The sequence below is a fragment of the Fukomys damarensis genome, unplaced genomic scaffold (assembly GCF_012274545.1).
Source record: "Fukomys damarensis isolate Sample0158 unplaced genomic scaffold, DMR_v1.0_HiC HiC_scaffold_21, whole genome shotgun sequence".
NCBI lineage: Eukaryota > Metazoa > Chordata > Mammalia > Rodentia > Bathyergidae > Fukomys > Fukomys damarensis.
Genome location: NW_022900933.1, coordinates 38,505,459 through 38,517,195, shown reverse-complemented (window position 1 = coordinate 38,517,195; position 11,737 = coordinate 38,505,459). Strand labels below are relative to the sequence as shown.

Here is an 11,737-nt window from a genome sequence, read left to right as displayed (position 1 = left end):
CCAGACAATGAAGGCTGTCACCAGGCATCGCCAAATACCATCTAGAGGGAAGAGTTGTCCTCAGCTGAGAAGCCTGAAGCAGCCCTTCCTGAGGTCTCTGTTTGCACCTTTGTAAATACGCAGATGAGTCTGGGGCTCTGGATTCCTCCGTGCATTTGCTCATTAATTCCACCATTCAGGAAAACAATCTGAACAGTGTGGGCTCCATGCCAGGCCTGAGAGACACTATTTTTGTTTTTAAAGCTTTCTATTTCAATGTCAGATGATGCAAGTTTAATTACTCAAATCATATTTGAACAGGTTTTGTTGGAATATAAATTAGGTGTTTGTTTGTTTGTTTGCTTATTTGTTTTTCGGTGCTGGAGATGGAGCCTGGGGCCTCACACAAGCTGGGCAAGTGCACCACACTGGGCTAGAGCTGAGCCCTGTACTCACTCGCCTTTATAGTGCTTTGAGCAATGAGATACTGGACATTGGTCTGAGATGGATCTTTAGGACTTTAAGGAGATGCATACTCTTCCTAGTTTGCCAAGACTTCTTTTAAAATTAGGAATTTATTTTGTCACATCCTCTCTGGCATCTATTGAGCTGGTGTTACACGTTTTTCTTGTGGCCCACTGTCCAGTTGGGACTCGGTCCCTCTCGTGTTAGCATTTTTGTTGTGGTCAGGGTGCGGCAGCAGCCACAGGCGAACAAGCTTCTCCATGGGGCTGAGCAGACAGCGGGCCTGGAGAAGCTGGGCTGGCCCTAGGGCTTCCCAGCAACAGCTCAGGCTTTGGAGTAGAATGGGGGACGGGGTCATTAAGTGAGCTTTTTGCTTCGGGGATACAGAGGCCAGTGCGTTCTCCAGCAGTAGGAGAGTCACTAAAGAAAGCCACAACCATTGGTGAGTTATCCACAGTGTGGTTTGGACAGAGCCTGGACCCGGGTGCCTGAGGGCTGTGGAACTGGCCTCCTACTTTAAGATGCCCACAACCTGTGCTGTGTTAGGGGCCTGGACTAGCTGCTGACCACAAGGACTCCCCACAAAGCCCACCTTCCTCTCTATTCCCCATCCCAGGGCATTCTCCCCTCTTCCTGGCTTCTTGGCTCTCCTTCTAGAACCTCCCATCTACCTGCTTATCATTTCCTTTCTCTACTCCCAGTTCTCTGGCTATGGCAGTCAACCTTTCATTACTGTAACAAATAACTGAGCTACTCAACCTATAAAGCAAAAGGGTTTATTCTGGCTCCCAGATTTGGAGGCTCCAGTCCCGGGTTCGCAGGCTACACTGATTGTCTTGGGCCTGTGCTCGGACATGATGGCAGGGTCATGTGTAGAGCAGAACCTCTGCCCTCCTGACTGGGCAGCAGACAGGATCCCCTGACCTTCCTTCAAGAGACAAGCTGGGGACCAGGCCTCTTGGAGGACACTTGAGATCCAGACCCAGCCCTGGGGATTCCCCACAGCTGCTCCCCGAGAGGCGGGCATGGCAGTGCAGAGTCCCTCCCTCACAGCTGCAATTCTACTTGCTGCCCCCAGAGCCCCATCCTGGTGCCCCAGAGCCTCTGAGGAGGGTTGGCTGCCTGACTCCAAGTGACTCAGCTTCGGCGTCTCCGTCCGACCACTCTGGCATTCGCTGCCTATTAGTGCACCTGCGACATTTCAGGTGTTTCTAGGAAAACAAGCCGGACTGCTTTGGCTGTGTTACTTTCCTGAGGATTTTTGTGTATCTGCTCAGGGTGAGGACAGCAACTTTCCTTTCATTACCTTTTGAGGGGTTTTGGCATCGTGGTCTTCCAAGCTTCCCACCTGACTTGAGCCACCTATGCCCCTCTTCTTTGCTCGGGCTCAGTTTCTCTAGCCCGGGTGGTCCTTGTGCCTCTGAGGGCCACACATTGTGACCCTGAGTCATGTCGGCCCTGCCTTCTCCCCAGTTCTCTGTCAGCCACACGCACTGAAGAAAGGCGCTTGGTATTTTACTGAAGACCCCACACACACATAGTCAGCCTTGTCATATTATCATCTATGGGCTTTGTGTTTTGTTTCTGGTACTGAGAATTGAACCCAGGGCCTTCACACCGAGATACAGCCACAGCCTTTTTTTATTTTATATTTTGAGGCAGGGGCTTACTACTCCCCAGGCTGGGTTCCCCTTTGTGATTCTCCTGCCTCAGCTTCCCAGAGTGCTAGGATTACAGGTGTGTGCTGCCACCCCCAGCTTCTCGAAGATTTTAGAACAGCATCCTCCCGTGAGGCGTGATGCCCTTCTTGTCCTTCTGTCTGTTCTGCACCCAACTGAGTGGAATGGGGTGGGAAGGCTGGCATGGGAAGACCAGAGTAGCAAAGGGAAGGGAAGGGCCACCTGCCTTTCATGCCCAAGGTCCCAAGTTCGATCCCTGGTTAAAAAAAGGGGGGGATGAGGGGATAAGTGTGACACTGGGGGCCAAGGTTAGAAGGAGGGAGGACGAGGGAGAAAAATGGCTATCACCGTGGTCCAAGGAGGAGGAGTCCAGGGACTCGAGGCCCTGAGCCTGGCTGGTGGGAGGTGGCAGCAGCCCGACAGAGTCTGAGAAGAGACACCGGTCACAAAGGAGGTGCAGAGGGGACCCCAGACCAAATGTGGCATCCAGGGCCAAGAGGGAGTGGTTTGGGCAGCTTGGTCCCACGGGTGGGCTTGTGGACTGGGTGAGCCGTGGCTGTCATGCAGGAGTGCAGGCCTGGGGTTTGGAGTATGAAGGGCAATGTCCCGCCACCCTCACCACGCTGCCCCCTCCAGGAAGCCCCACAAGGTCTGCATGGAATCCTGGCCCACACTGGGTACACGGGGACAGCTGGCTCTGGGTTCAGGCTATCCACGCTGGGACTCCAATGCCAGGTGTGTGTCCTCTTGACTCCCCACCCTCACCCTCCTCTCCCTGCTCCATCCCAAGCCACCCACAAATAGCCACACCAAGGGGCATGAGTGGTCTCAGGAGGAATTCTGGGTCCTTGGTACCCAGAGCGTGGCCCAGAAAGGGAAGGGGTCCCCAGGCCTGAGGGCCACACAGGAAAGCTGGGTCAGGCCCAAGCAGGGGCTCAAAACAGGGACCCCAAAGCCGTGTCCTGAATCTGAGGCCAGCACCAGAAGGGGACGAGCGAATGTCATCGGCGCTATTAACCAAGAAACAGACACTTAGAAGCCCTTGTTGTTTATTTCGCAATAAACAAGGTTTTTTGCATTGTCTGGACTTTTAGTAGGCCGGAAAAGCTCAAAAGATCACCAAAGGCATCTCTTTGTGAACATTTTGGTTACAAATCATCAGTACTCCTCCCCTCTCAGAATTTGGGTCCGAATAGAGAATGTGTTTCAGCTTTCCTTTAGCTTCTCCCTCGTAAACTGCATACCACACCGGGGCCAGGGGCGCCCGGGCAGTCAGATCCCGACACTCTCAGCAGATATGGCTGCCCACTGAGTATGGAGTGGACCATTTCTGCATGACGTGGAGACAGAGGCGAGACGCTAGCGCTGCTCCTGCGGCACTGGGGTGGGCTCTGTGAAATTTGAGGGGGCGGCCTCATCGTGTGCTGGCTAGAGATCTTTCGTCACGTGGGAAGGGTGGTGGCATTCAAAGGGAGACGTCTGCTCAGGACTCTCCACTCCCACGGCATTTTACCTGCACTGCGCTTGGCTCCGGGACACCTGTGCGCCCCCGCCCCTCCCAGACTGTCCCCCTCGGTCTGCACGTCCTGCAGCTCCCTGCACTCTGCCTCGCGAGCGCGCAGGGCAGGTGCCTGGAAATGCTCCCTGATCGATGGAGGTGGAGAATGAGGCGGTGAAAGGAGGAGCCAGTCCTCACGGACGGTGGCCGGGCCTGTGACCGGCTAATCTCTGCCACGTGAAGATCACAAAGAAAACATGAAGAACCGGATGGGTGCATCCAATTGTCAAATTGTACATCGGGGAAACCGAGGACCAGAATCGTTAGCGCTCGATCAACGCCCCACGCTGAGAGCGGCCCGGCGGCGTACCAGACGACCGCCGGGCACAGCCAACTATTCTTTTTTTTTTGTCTTTTTAATTTTTTGTTTCTTAAAACAAACTCAAAAATGAGATGGCATGGTGACTTGGTTGGGGGGAGGGTCACCAGAGACGGGGTTGGGAGTTGGGTCGGGGAAAGGGGGCAGAGAAGAGGGGCCCCTGGCGGGCGGCGGCGGAACTGGGAGGGGGCGGAGCCCCCAGCAGCAGGCAGGACGGAGGGGGCAGGAGATTGGAGTTTAAGGGAGGGCTGGGTGAAGCGGGGAGGGGCTGGTGCAAACCAGCACGGGGAGCCAGGGGCGTGGGGTTGGGCGGGGACCGTGGGGAGAGTGGGGCGGGCTCTGAGGCGGGAGGACAGCGGACTTGGGGATCGGAAGGGGGAAGGGGGTGATCTGTCAATGGCCTTGTGATGACGGTGGCGCATGATCCATGAGTGACCGCGAGGTCATGAGTGCTGTGACTGAGATGTGATGACTGTAATGAAGTGACCCATGGCTTGCAGCAAGGTAAACATGGCACTATACTCAATAAAGCTAAGAATATAGACTCTCATCCAAAAAATTTAAGAAGCAAAATATATCTAACTGGTACCCAAGGGCTGCGTAGCTGGCCGATCCTAAAAGGAGTTAGAAAGCTACACAGAGCTCTGTCCCATTTCTCTCTGTTTTTGCAAAAAAGATAGATTGCTCTTGTAAAAAAAAAAAAAAAAAGTCCAATTCATAATTCAGAAGCTGGCTAGGTCTTACAGGATCTGAGAATTCTTTGCAACACAAACGCAAACCCTGGCTGTGCAGTCCAGGGCTCGAACCACTGTAGCCACAGAGCAAGAAAATGCCCCACAAGCGGCCATTTCCACTGCAGTCTGTGAAAACCTCAGTGAGGGTGGTGTTGCTACTCAGATTCGGCCACGGGCACTTACGGTCAAGGCGCACTTAAATCTCAGAGACATCTCTAGTCTACTGGTAGGGGCTCCACTGTGGGGAGAGGGGCCAGGCAGGCCCAAGGTAGGAGTGGGGGGCTGGCTGCCTACATGGCAGCTCCAGGTGGCACATTATGACTCAAAAGGGCCAACTTCTCCCACGTGGGAAGTGAGCCAGGAGGCTCCCGCTTTGAGAAAAGCAGCCGGGACCAACCCCAACATCAAGTGAACATCCAGGATAGGCCAAAACCTTTGGGATCCCAGGGTGGTACCTGGACTTGGTCAGGCCCTATGCTCGGGGTCAGGACACATTTTGGTAGCTATGCCTCGTTCCTAATTCTGAATCTTAGAGTCAGAGAGGACCTCGATGGTGAGAGTTCAAACCGCTCCTCCGAGAGGGGAGACAGTGGGCCCAGGACTGGGATGGAGACTCGGCAAGGATTACACAGCGAGTTACTGGCAGGGCTGGGACAGGGTCCCAACCCCCAGCAGCCAACCCGGGCTCTCTCTGCCTGAAACAAACCACTGCACTCTGAAATCTCAAACCGATCAATCAGAAAGCTGTAACAGGTTGCGGTGGAGCTGGATGTGAGTGCGAGTCGGATGTGACAGGTGAGAATTAACGAATGAAAGAGATTTAGCTTTTCACAGTGAGTGGTCATGCATGGAACTTGTAATGGTTGGACAAGGGCCCCGTGTTTGAGACCCCTGGGTCAGGGGTGTCAGCACTGGGTCCTGGTTCTGTTGCCTTGTTTTTTTTTGGTCTTTTTGATATTTTTTGATCTTAAGAGTTTAGAATAACATACTTATATCTTTTACTTGTTTAGAGATGAAATTCTTATTATTCTTATTATTTGTAAGCATGCATTAATAGAGTAAGGAGGATCTGTTTAGCATTCTGTTTGTCACACGGCAACACAAAGACAATATATGTAAGCGTAGCGTTCACCAGATTCAGCACAAAAGACAGCAAATTCCACCACAAAGATGAGCACAGACCGCATATACTGAGCTCTGCGGAACCCCGAGAACAGCGCGGGGCCCGTGGGAATGCTGCTCAGACCTCCTCCTCGCCCACCTCCCTGTGGAAGGTGGTCACGTCGACCTTCTCCGGGAAGATGACGCTCACCGCCATGTCTTCCCCATTGTGGTACTGCAGCAGCAGGTTTTTCTTCTGGCGCAGAGTGCTGTTGTAGCGCAGGTTGGACACCCAGGTCTCGCACTTGTTGATGAAGATGATGATCACCGTGCCCAGCACCACCAGGCCAGCGAGCATGCCCAGAATGGTGAAGCAGATGGCCTGGCCCTCGGTGAGGAGAGGGGTGCTCTTGTTGAGCTGCTTCATGGACACCTTCAGGATGCGGTGCTCGGGCTGCGGCAGCGGCAGCTCGTGCACCCCGGGGGTCACGCGGTAGGACAGGCCATAGCCCCTGGGCACGTGCAGGGTGCCCGCCTCGCGCTTCTTGGCGCAGGTGGGGCCTGTGAACGGGGGCTTGCACAGACACTTGTAGCTCACCTGGGTGTGCTGCAGGCAGGTGCCCCCATTCAGGCACGGGCTGCTGGTGCAGCTGGTCACCGGACGGCTGCAAGTCTTGTCGATGAAGCCGGCTGGGCAGCGGCAGCGGAAGTCACCCCCGATGTCGGTGCACATGCCATCGTTCTCGCATGGGTTCGGGGTGCAGCTGTTGGCCACGATCTCGCAGAAATTGCCTGAGAAGCCAGGGGGGCACAGGCAGGAGGCATGGAAGGCCCAGCCCTCATCGTCCACACAGGTGCCTCCGTGCTGACAGGGGGAACTGAAACAAAGGACAGGTGACAGGCCCTCGGGGGCTGGGCAGGGACAGGCTCAGCTCATCCTTGCCACGCCTTGGCCCGCACTCACTCGGCAAGACACGTCAGGTGAGGGCGGGAGGGCAGGGTGCCAGTCCAGGTGGCACCTGCGTGGGGTACCCACCTCAGCACACCACGGTGCCAACCTGGACCACACCTGACCTCCCATGCCAGGAAGCCCAGGTCCTCTCCCACCTCATTTCATCTCTCTGGCCGGAGCAGTGACGGCCAGTTATTAGACAGAGGGGAAACCGAGGCTGGGGGAGGAATCACAAGTCAGAGCTCAGACCTGGATCGAGCCCCCTCCCTCACACTCCCCCGGGGGCCACTGAGGCAGAACCAAGCAAGGCGGGCTCACCTGTCTGGGGTCCTGCTGTCCTGCCTGTGGCCCCCGCCCTACCCCACCCGAGTGTGATATTTTTTTCTGGTAGAGTGGGCCCGGAGCTCTTGGGATGGAAACCTTCGGAGTTGTGCTTGGCCGTGGGGAGCCGGTCTGGGGCTGGCCATTTCCCAGGGGTTCATTTACCCAAGCTTGCAAACCTGGGCTGTTAGACCAAAGTGAGCACACACATTTAGTGTAAGAGCTTTTAAATGAGCAGGCCCTTTGTCATCTGACAAATGCCAAAACTGCGGGGAAGAAAGGGGCCATAAACACAAGAAATCAGCATTGCTGCTTGCGGGTGAGGAGCAGGGCCCTGGAGGAATTTCAAGGATTCGAGACTCTATTTTGACAGACCCTCAAGTCTGACAGAGAGAAGAACAAAATATTTTAAAGGTCTTGCTGTTTTTCTTCCCCACTTGCTAATAAGCAGCAATGGGTTTCCACTATCACCCCCCTGCCACCCTCCTCCCTCCTAAACACTGGGTTCCCTACCCACCCAGGGGGCCAGGGCCTCATGAACTATTCTGGAAGGACCCTCCTTCTCTCAGCTCCCAGCCCAGCACTGGGTTCTGCTCCTGGATTCTTAACTCAGTCTCTGCCTCTGTCACCAGCCATCCAGGGAAGGACTCGACATGAGGCGTGAGGCAGGACCGGGGCTGGGCTGGCAGGAGCTCCTTGGTCTGAAGTCGCAGGGCCTCCTCCCCACAAGGATAGCTGGGGCTGGCCCACTGCCCACTGGTCGGGCAGCTTCCCCCCAGCTATCCCAGACACCCAAGCACAGAGCCCACCATGTCCCACAGACAAACACCTCCGCTGAACTCTGATCTCTTATTATGTTGCCTTCAGAAAATTATGCAGCCCAATCTCCTGCCATTCACACACATCAGAACTTGGGACACCAGGGGAATCGGCAATCACCTTGGATCGGGATCGTTTGACAAAATGATGGAAGGACACTTTCCAGCAGCCCCCCGCAGGCAGCCTGCAGCACTTGCTTCTTTTGTGGGGCAACAGGTCCCGCAGGGTGGGGCTAAAGGGGGTCTGGGGTGAAAAGTAAGCCCGAGTGGGAACGAGGGTTTACCCATTGATCACGCAGGGCCCGTCCTTCTTCTGGCAGTCCTTCCCCGAGTACCCAGGGACACAGGCGCATTCGTAGTGGCCACTTCCAAGGTCCATGCAGGTCCCATTGTTGGCGCAGGGGGTCGAGATGCAAGCCCGGACGTCTGAGGGACAGAGAGAACTGGACTTTAGCTTCTCCTCCATGTGCCAGCATGGCCCCCAGGGAGCTGCTAAATGGCCCCACTATGACTGCGAAGTGGGGCTTACAGCAAGAGGGTACAGTGACTCCCTCAGGAAACCCTACAGTGCTGAGCTGGAAGTGTGGAAGCCTGTGTCAGTCTGTGTCACTGCCACAGGGCTTTAACACAGGACAGCGAAACCCTTTCCTGGAACCCTAGTCTGGCAGCACAACTGTGACCTTCACGGCAGATGGCAGGGCATCTCTGAGGGACTGCCCCCCACAAGGTGTCTGGGGCCGGGGTGACTGCCCCTTCCTTGGAGAAACCCTGTTCAGCCTGCCCCTGGTGATTTCAAGGCCCCCTGTGGGTACTGAGAAAGCTGACTTCACCACCCCCTGGTCTTTCTGCTTCAGGTTTTACACTAAGGGGGTCCAGGATAAAACGGCAGCATCTTTTGAAGCCAGAAAAATGAGAACTATTGAGTACTCCCCTATACGTGTGGGTTTCCACAAGCACTGGTTTATTTCCACTGCCTTTTCACACCTCCCGTCAGCTGGCTTCATTATTCGGGCTCAGCAAGCCGGGGATGAGCTGCACAGAGGGGCCCAGGCCAGGGTCTCTCTGACGGAAGAGACCCCAGCTCCATGGCAGCGCCATGCCCAGGCCTGCTGTTGTGGCCAAGAGTTCAGCCACGCCCCACTCTGCCTCAGTCTCCCTCCTCCTAAAAGAAAAGGCTCTCTATCCTGAGTTTGCTATCATCTGAGCTGCTGCACCTGCTACAAAAGTAGAAAGCCAGGGCTGGCCAGAAACAAGGCCAGTCAAGGAAGGCTGGCAGGGGCTGGATTCCCTCCCTTTCCCCACACCCTCGTGGAGGGGATATAGCAATCCATCAAGGAGCAAAAGCCCAAACGCCATGTTGATGGACTCTGTGGGCTCCTGGCATGATCCAAGGAGACACAGAGAGGGTTTATCTTTATGGGACAGCACTGGCACATGGGCCTCTGCTGCAGGACCCTAATTCTCCACTCCTGGCTCTCCAGTCACTTGGAATCTTAAATTTAAGATAAAGAGCTGCTGACCACCCCCAGCCTGGCCCTGCTCCTTTCCCCAAAACACCAAGCCTGGTGAGCTGTCAGCCTCCTGGGCCTCCCACCCAAAGCAGGGGTGGATTAAACTGTGGCAGAGGGCTGGGGCAGGGGGCTCTGCCCCAAAGGCAGCTGAGCGGGGCCGGCAACAATCCAGAGGGCTGTTCCCTCCCTAGGATTCATACTGGGCAGGTAGTAACCCCCAAAAGCCAGCCTTTGACAGCCTGATGGGGAGGGGATCTGTGGAAGGCCCAAGGGGAGGGGGCTTTCATCTAGAAAAATCCTCCTGGGTGTAAAGAGGGTAGGCTTCAGCCTAAAAGCCTCGCCCTGATACCAAATCAGCTCAGAGCTGCTGCTGCTGCTGCTGCTGCTGCAAGGGGTTGCAGAGGTGTGGGCCAGAGCATGAGTCAGCTGCAGACAAACCCTGCATGGGGGGTTGGGGGAGTAGGGACCAGAGACCACGTGGGGCAAAGGCCCTTTGCTTCTCTGATCCTCAGTTTCCCTATTTGTACCGCCCGCCTTTGTGAATGCTGTAAATGAGACCCCGGGGCAGCTACCTATACTGCTGCCATGGCTGCTGGGAGATTTTTCAAAGACTTTAGTTTGCCCAGAATTTAGGGTAGCATTTGCCAAATGAGAATGGGCTCCAACGAGCATTTAGCAGCCTGGAGATGCAGTGACAGCCAACTCTCAACTGCTCAGGGTAATGGAGAATTAAGATTGCATAAATTAATGAAATCAACAGATAGCCTCAACTTGCTGTGAACCCCTCCTCAGCCTCCAGCTCCTGCCACACCTGCCCTCACTGGGGAATGGGCACCACACTCCTGTGGGCCAGATGCACCCCCCCATTTGTCACTGGCCTTGTGCAGCCCCCTTCCACTCTTTCCTGTGACTCTCTTGGCATCTAAACCCTGAGATGCCCCAAGTCCTTCCCCATGGCTGGTTGTACTCAGCAATCTACACAGGTGTCTGGAGCCTGCATCCCACCAGCTCAGTTCTGTGTGTGTGTTGTGTGTTTATTTTGCGCATCTTTATTCGACAGGCAGGCCCAGCCCCCGTGTCACTGGGTGCTGGTATGGCAGAGGTGAACAAAACAAAGTCCCTACCTTGAGGAGTCATCTGGAACCCACGGGCGGTGCATAAACAGATCTTTGCAAGAGTGGGCCTCAGGTGTGTGGGAAAAAGGTTGGGGGGGCAGCCACCAGGCAGGGATGGCAGGAGGGGGAGGAGGTGGGCAGGGGCAGTGCCCACCTATGTTGCAGAGTTTGCCATCCCAGCCATCCTCACAGATGCACTCCCCAGGTTCTTCGCAGTGTCCGTTAACACAGCCAGAAAAGGGCACGCACTGGTCACACAGGTCGCCCTGCCAGCCAGGCTGGCACCTGTAGGGAGGGGCAGATGGGGACATTTGAGGGGCTTCGGTGGAGAGGGGCTCAGGCTGCTTTCTGTATACCAAGAGCCCTTGGGGGATCCTTGCGCAGGGCCGGGCCAGTGGGTCCCAGGAGCACATGCCAAGCCACCTGCATGAAGGAACTCAGAGGAAGAGGCTGAGGGGCGGGCACCCAGGGCCCTGAGAGCTCAAGGAAACTGCGTTTTGCCACAGTGGCCCCCCCACCTCCACTCCACCCGACTCCCCCTCCAGTGTTCTGCAAGGAAGCTGTGTGACGCAGCACAGCAGTGAGCCCCCCTCCCTTCTCCAGTCCGACTCCTCCCTCCCCAGGCCTGCGTGGCCCCCATAAGCCATCCCGAGGACCACAGTTACCTGCAAACGTCACCAGCGCAGAATCCATTTTTAGGGTCACAGGCCGGGAAGCATTCAGCTCCTGAGGTACAAGAAAGGTTACACAATTCACCCCACAAGGTCCCAGGAGCAGGGGCACAGCCCCTCTTGTGTCCTCCTCACCCTTCAGGGAGACATCGTCCCCCTTGAGCCCCACAGCCTGGCACCCAGTAGGTCTTTCTTATCTGTGACGCATGTGGCTCAGCCTACGCAGTAAGAATTCTCTGCCACGTTCCTGGCCATGGGACCATCTCAGAACACTGTCTTAGTTTCCAAAAGCAAGACGACAGACACCTTTCCCACCAAATAAAAACACGAAACCTCAAAGCCCCCTGAATGAGAGCTTCTGACCCCAGCATTCAGCCAAATCTTCACTTTTGCAAAGTGAGCTAGAAGGGAGGTACAGATTTGGAGGTGTCCTGCCCTGGGAAAGCCCAGTCAGGTTCACCTGATGGGCTTCCAGGTAAGGCGTCTGGGCCTGGGGTTTTGTTTTTTGTTTTTT

The 11,737-nt window shown here is 55.5% G+C and overlaps 1 protein-coding gene across 1 annotated transcript; it reads right to left on the bottom strand.

Moving 5' to 3' along the window:
* Positions 1-3,186: 3,186 nt before the first annotated feature.
* On the bottom strand, positions 3,187-11,478 carry Dlk1 (delta like non-canonical Notch ligand 1). The gene is made up of 5 exons (XM_010609228.2): positions 11,446-11,478; positions 11,218-11,342; positions 10,707-10,837; positions 8,211-8,352; positions 3,187-6,713 (listed from the first exon to the last, which is right to left on the bottom strand). The coding sequence occupies exons 1-5, from the start codon at positions 11,476-11,478 to the stop codon at positions 5,975-5,977; spliced, it is 1,170 nt and encodes a 389-aa protein (XP_010607530.1). The 3' UTR covers positions 3,187-5,974.
* Between the last annotated feature and the right edge of the window lie 259 nt (positions 11,479-11,737).

Bases quoted from the DNA above. Each gene is read 5' to 3' on its own strand.
- Dlk1 (XM_010609228.2), bottom strand. From the start codon at position 11,478: ATGGCCAGGAACGTGGCAGAGAATTCTTACTGC. The intron at 10,838-11,217 runs GTAACTGTGGTC...CCCTCCCTACAG, and splicing joins TGCGCTGGTGACGTTTGCAG to GTGCCAGCCTGGCTGGCAGG. The intron at 6,714-8,210 runs GTAAACCCTCGT...CCTTTGTTTCAG, and splicing joins GGGCCCTGCGTGATCAATGG to TTCCCCCTGTCAGCACGGAG.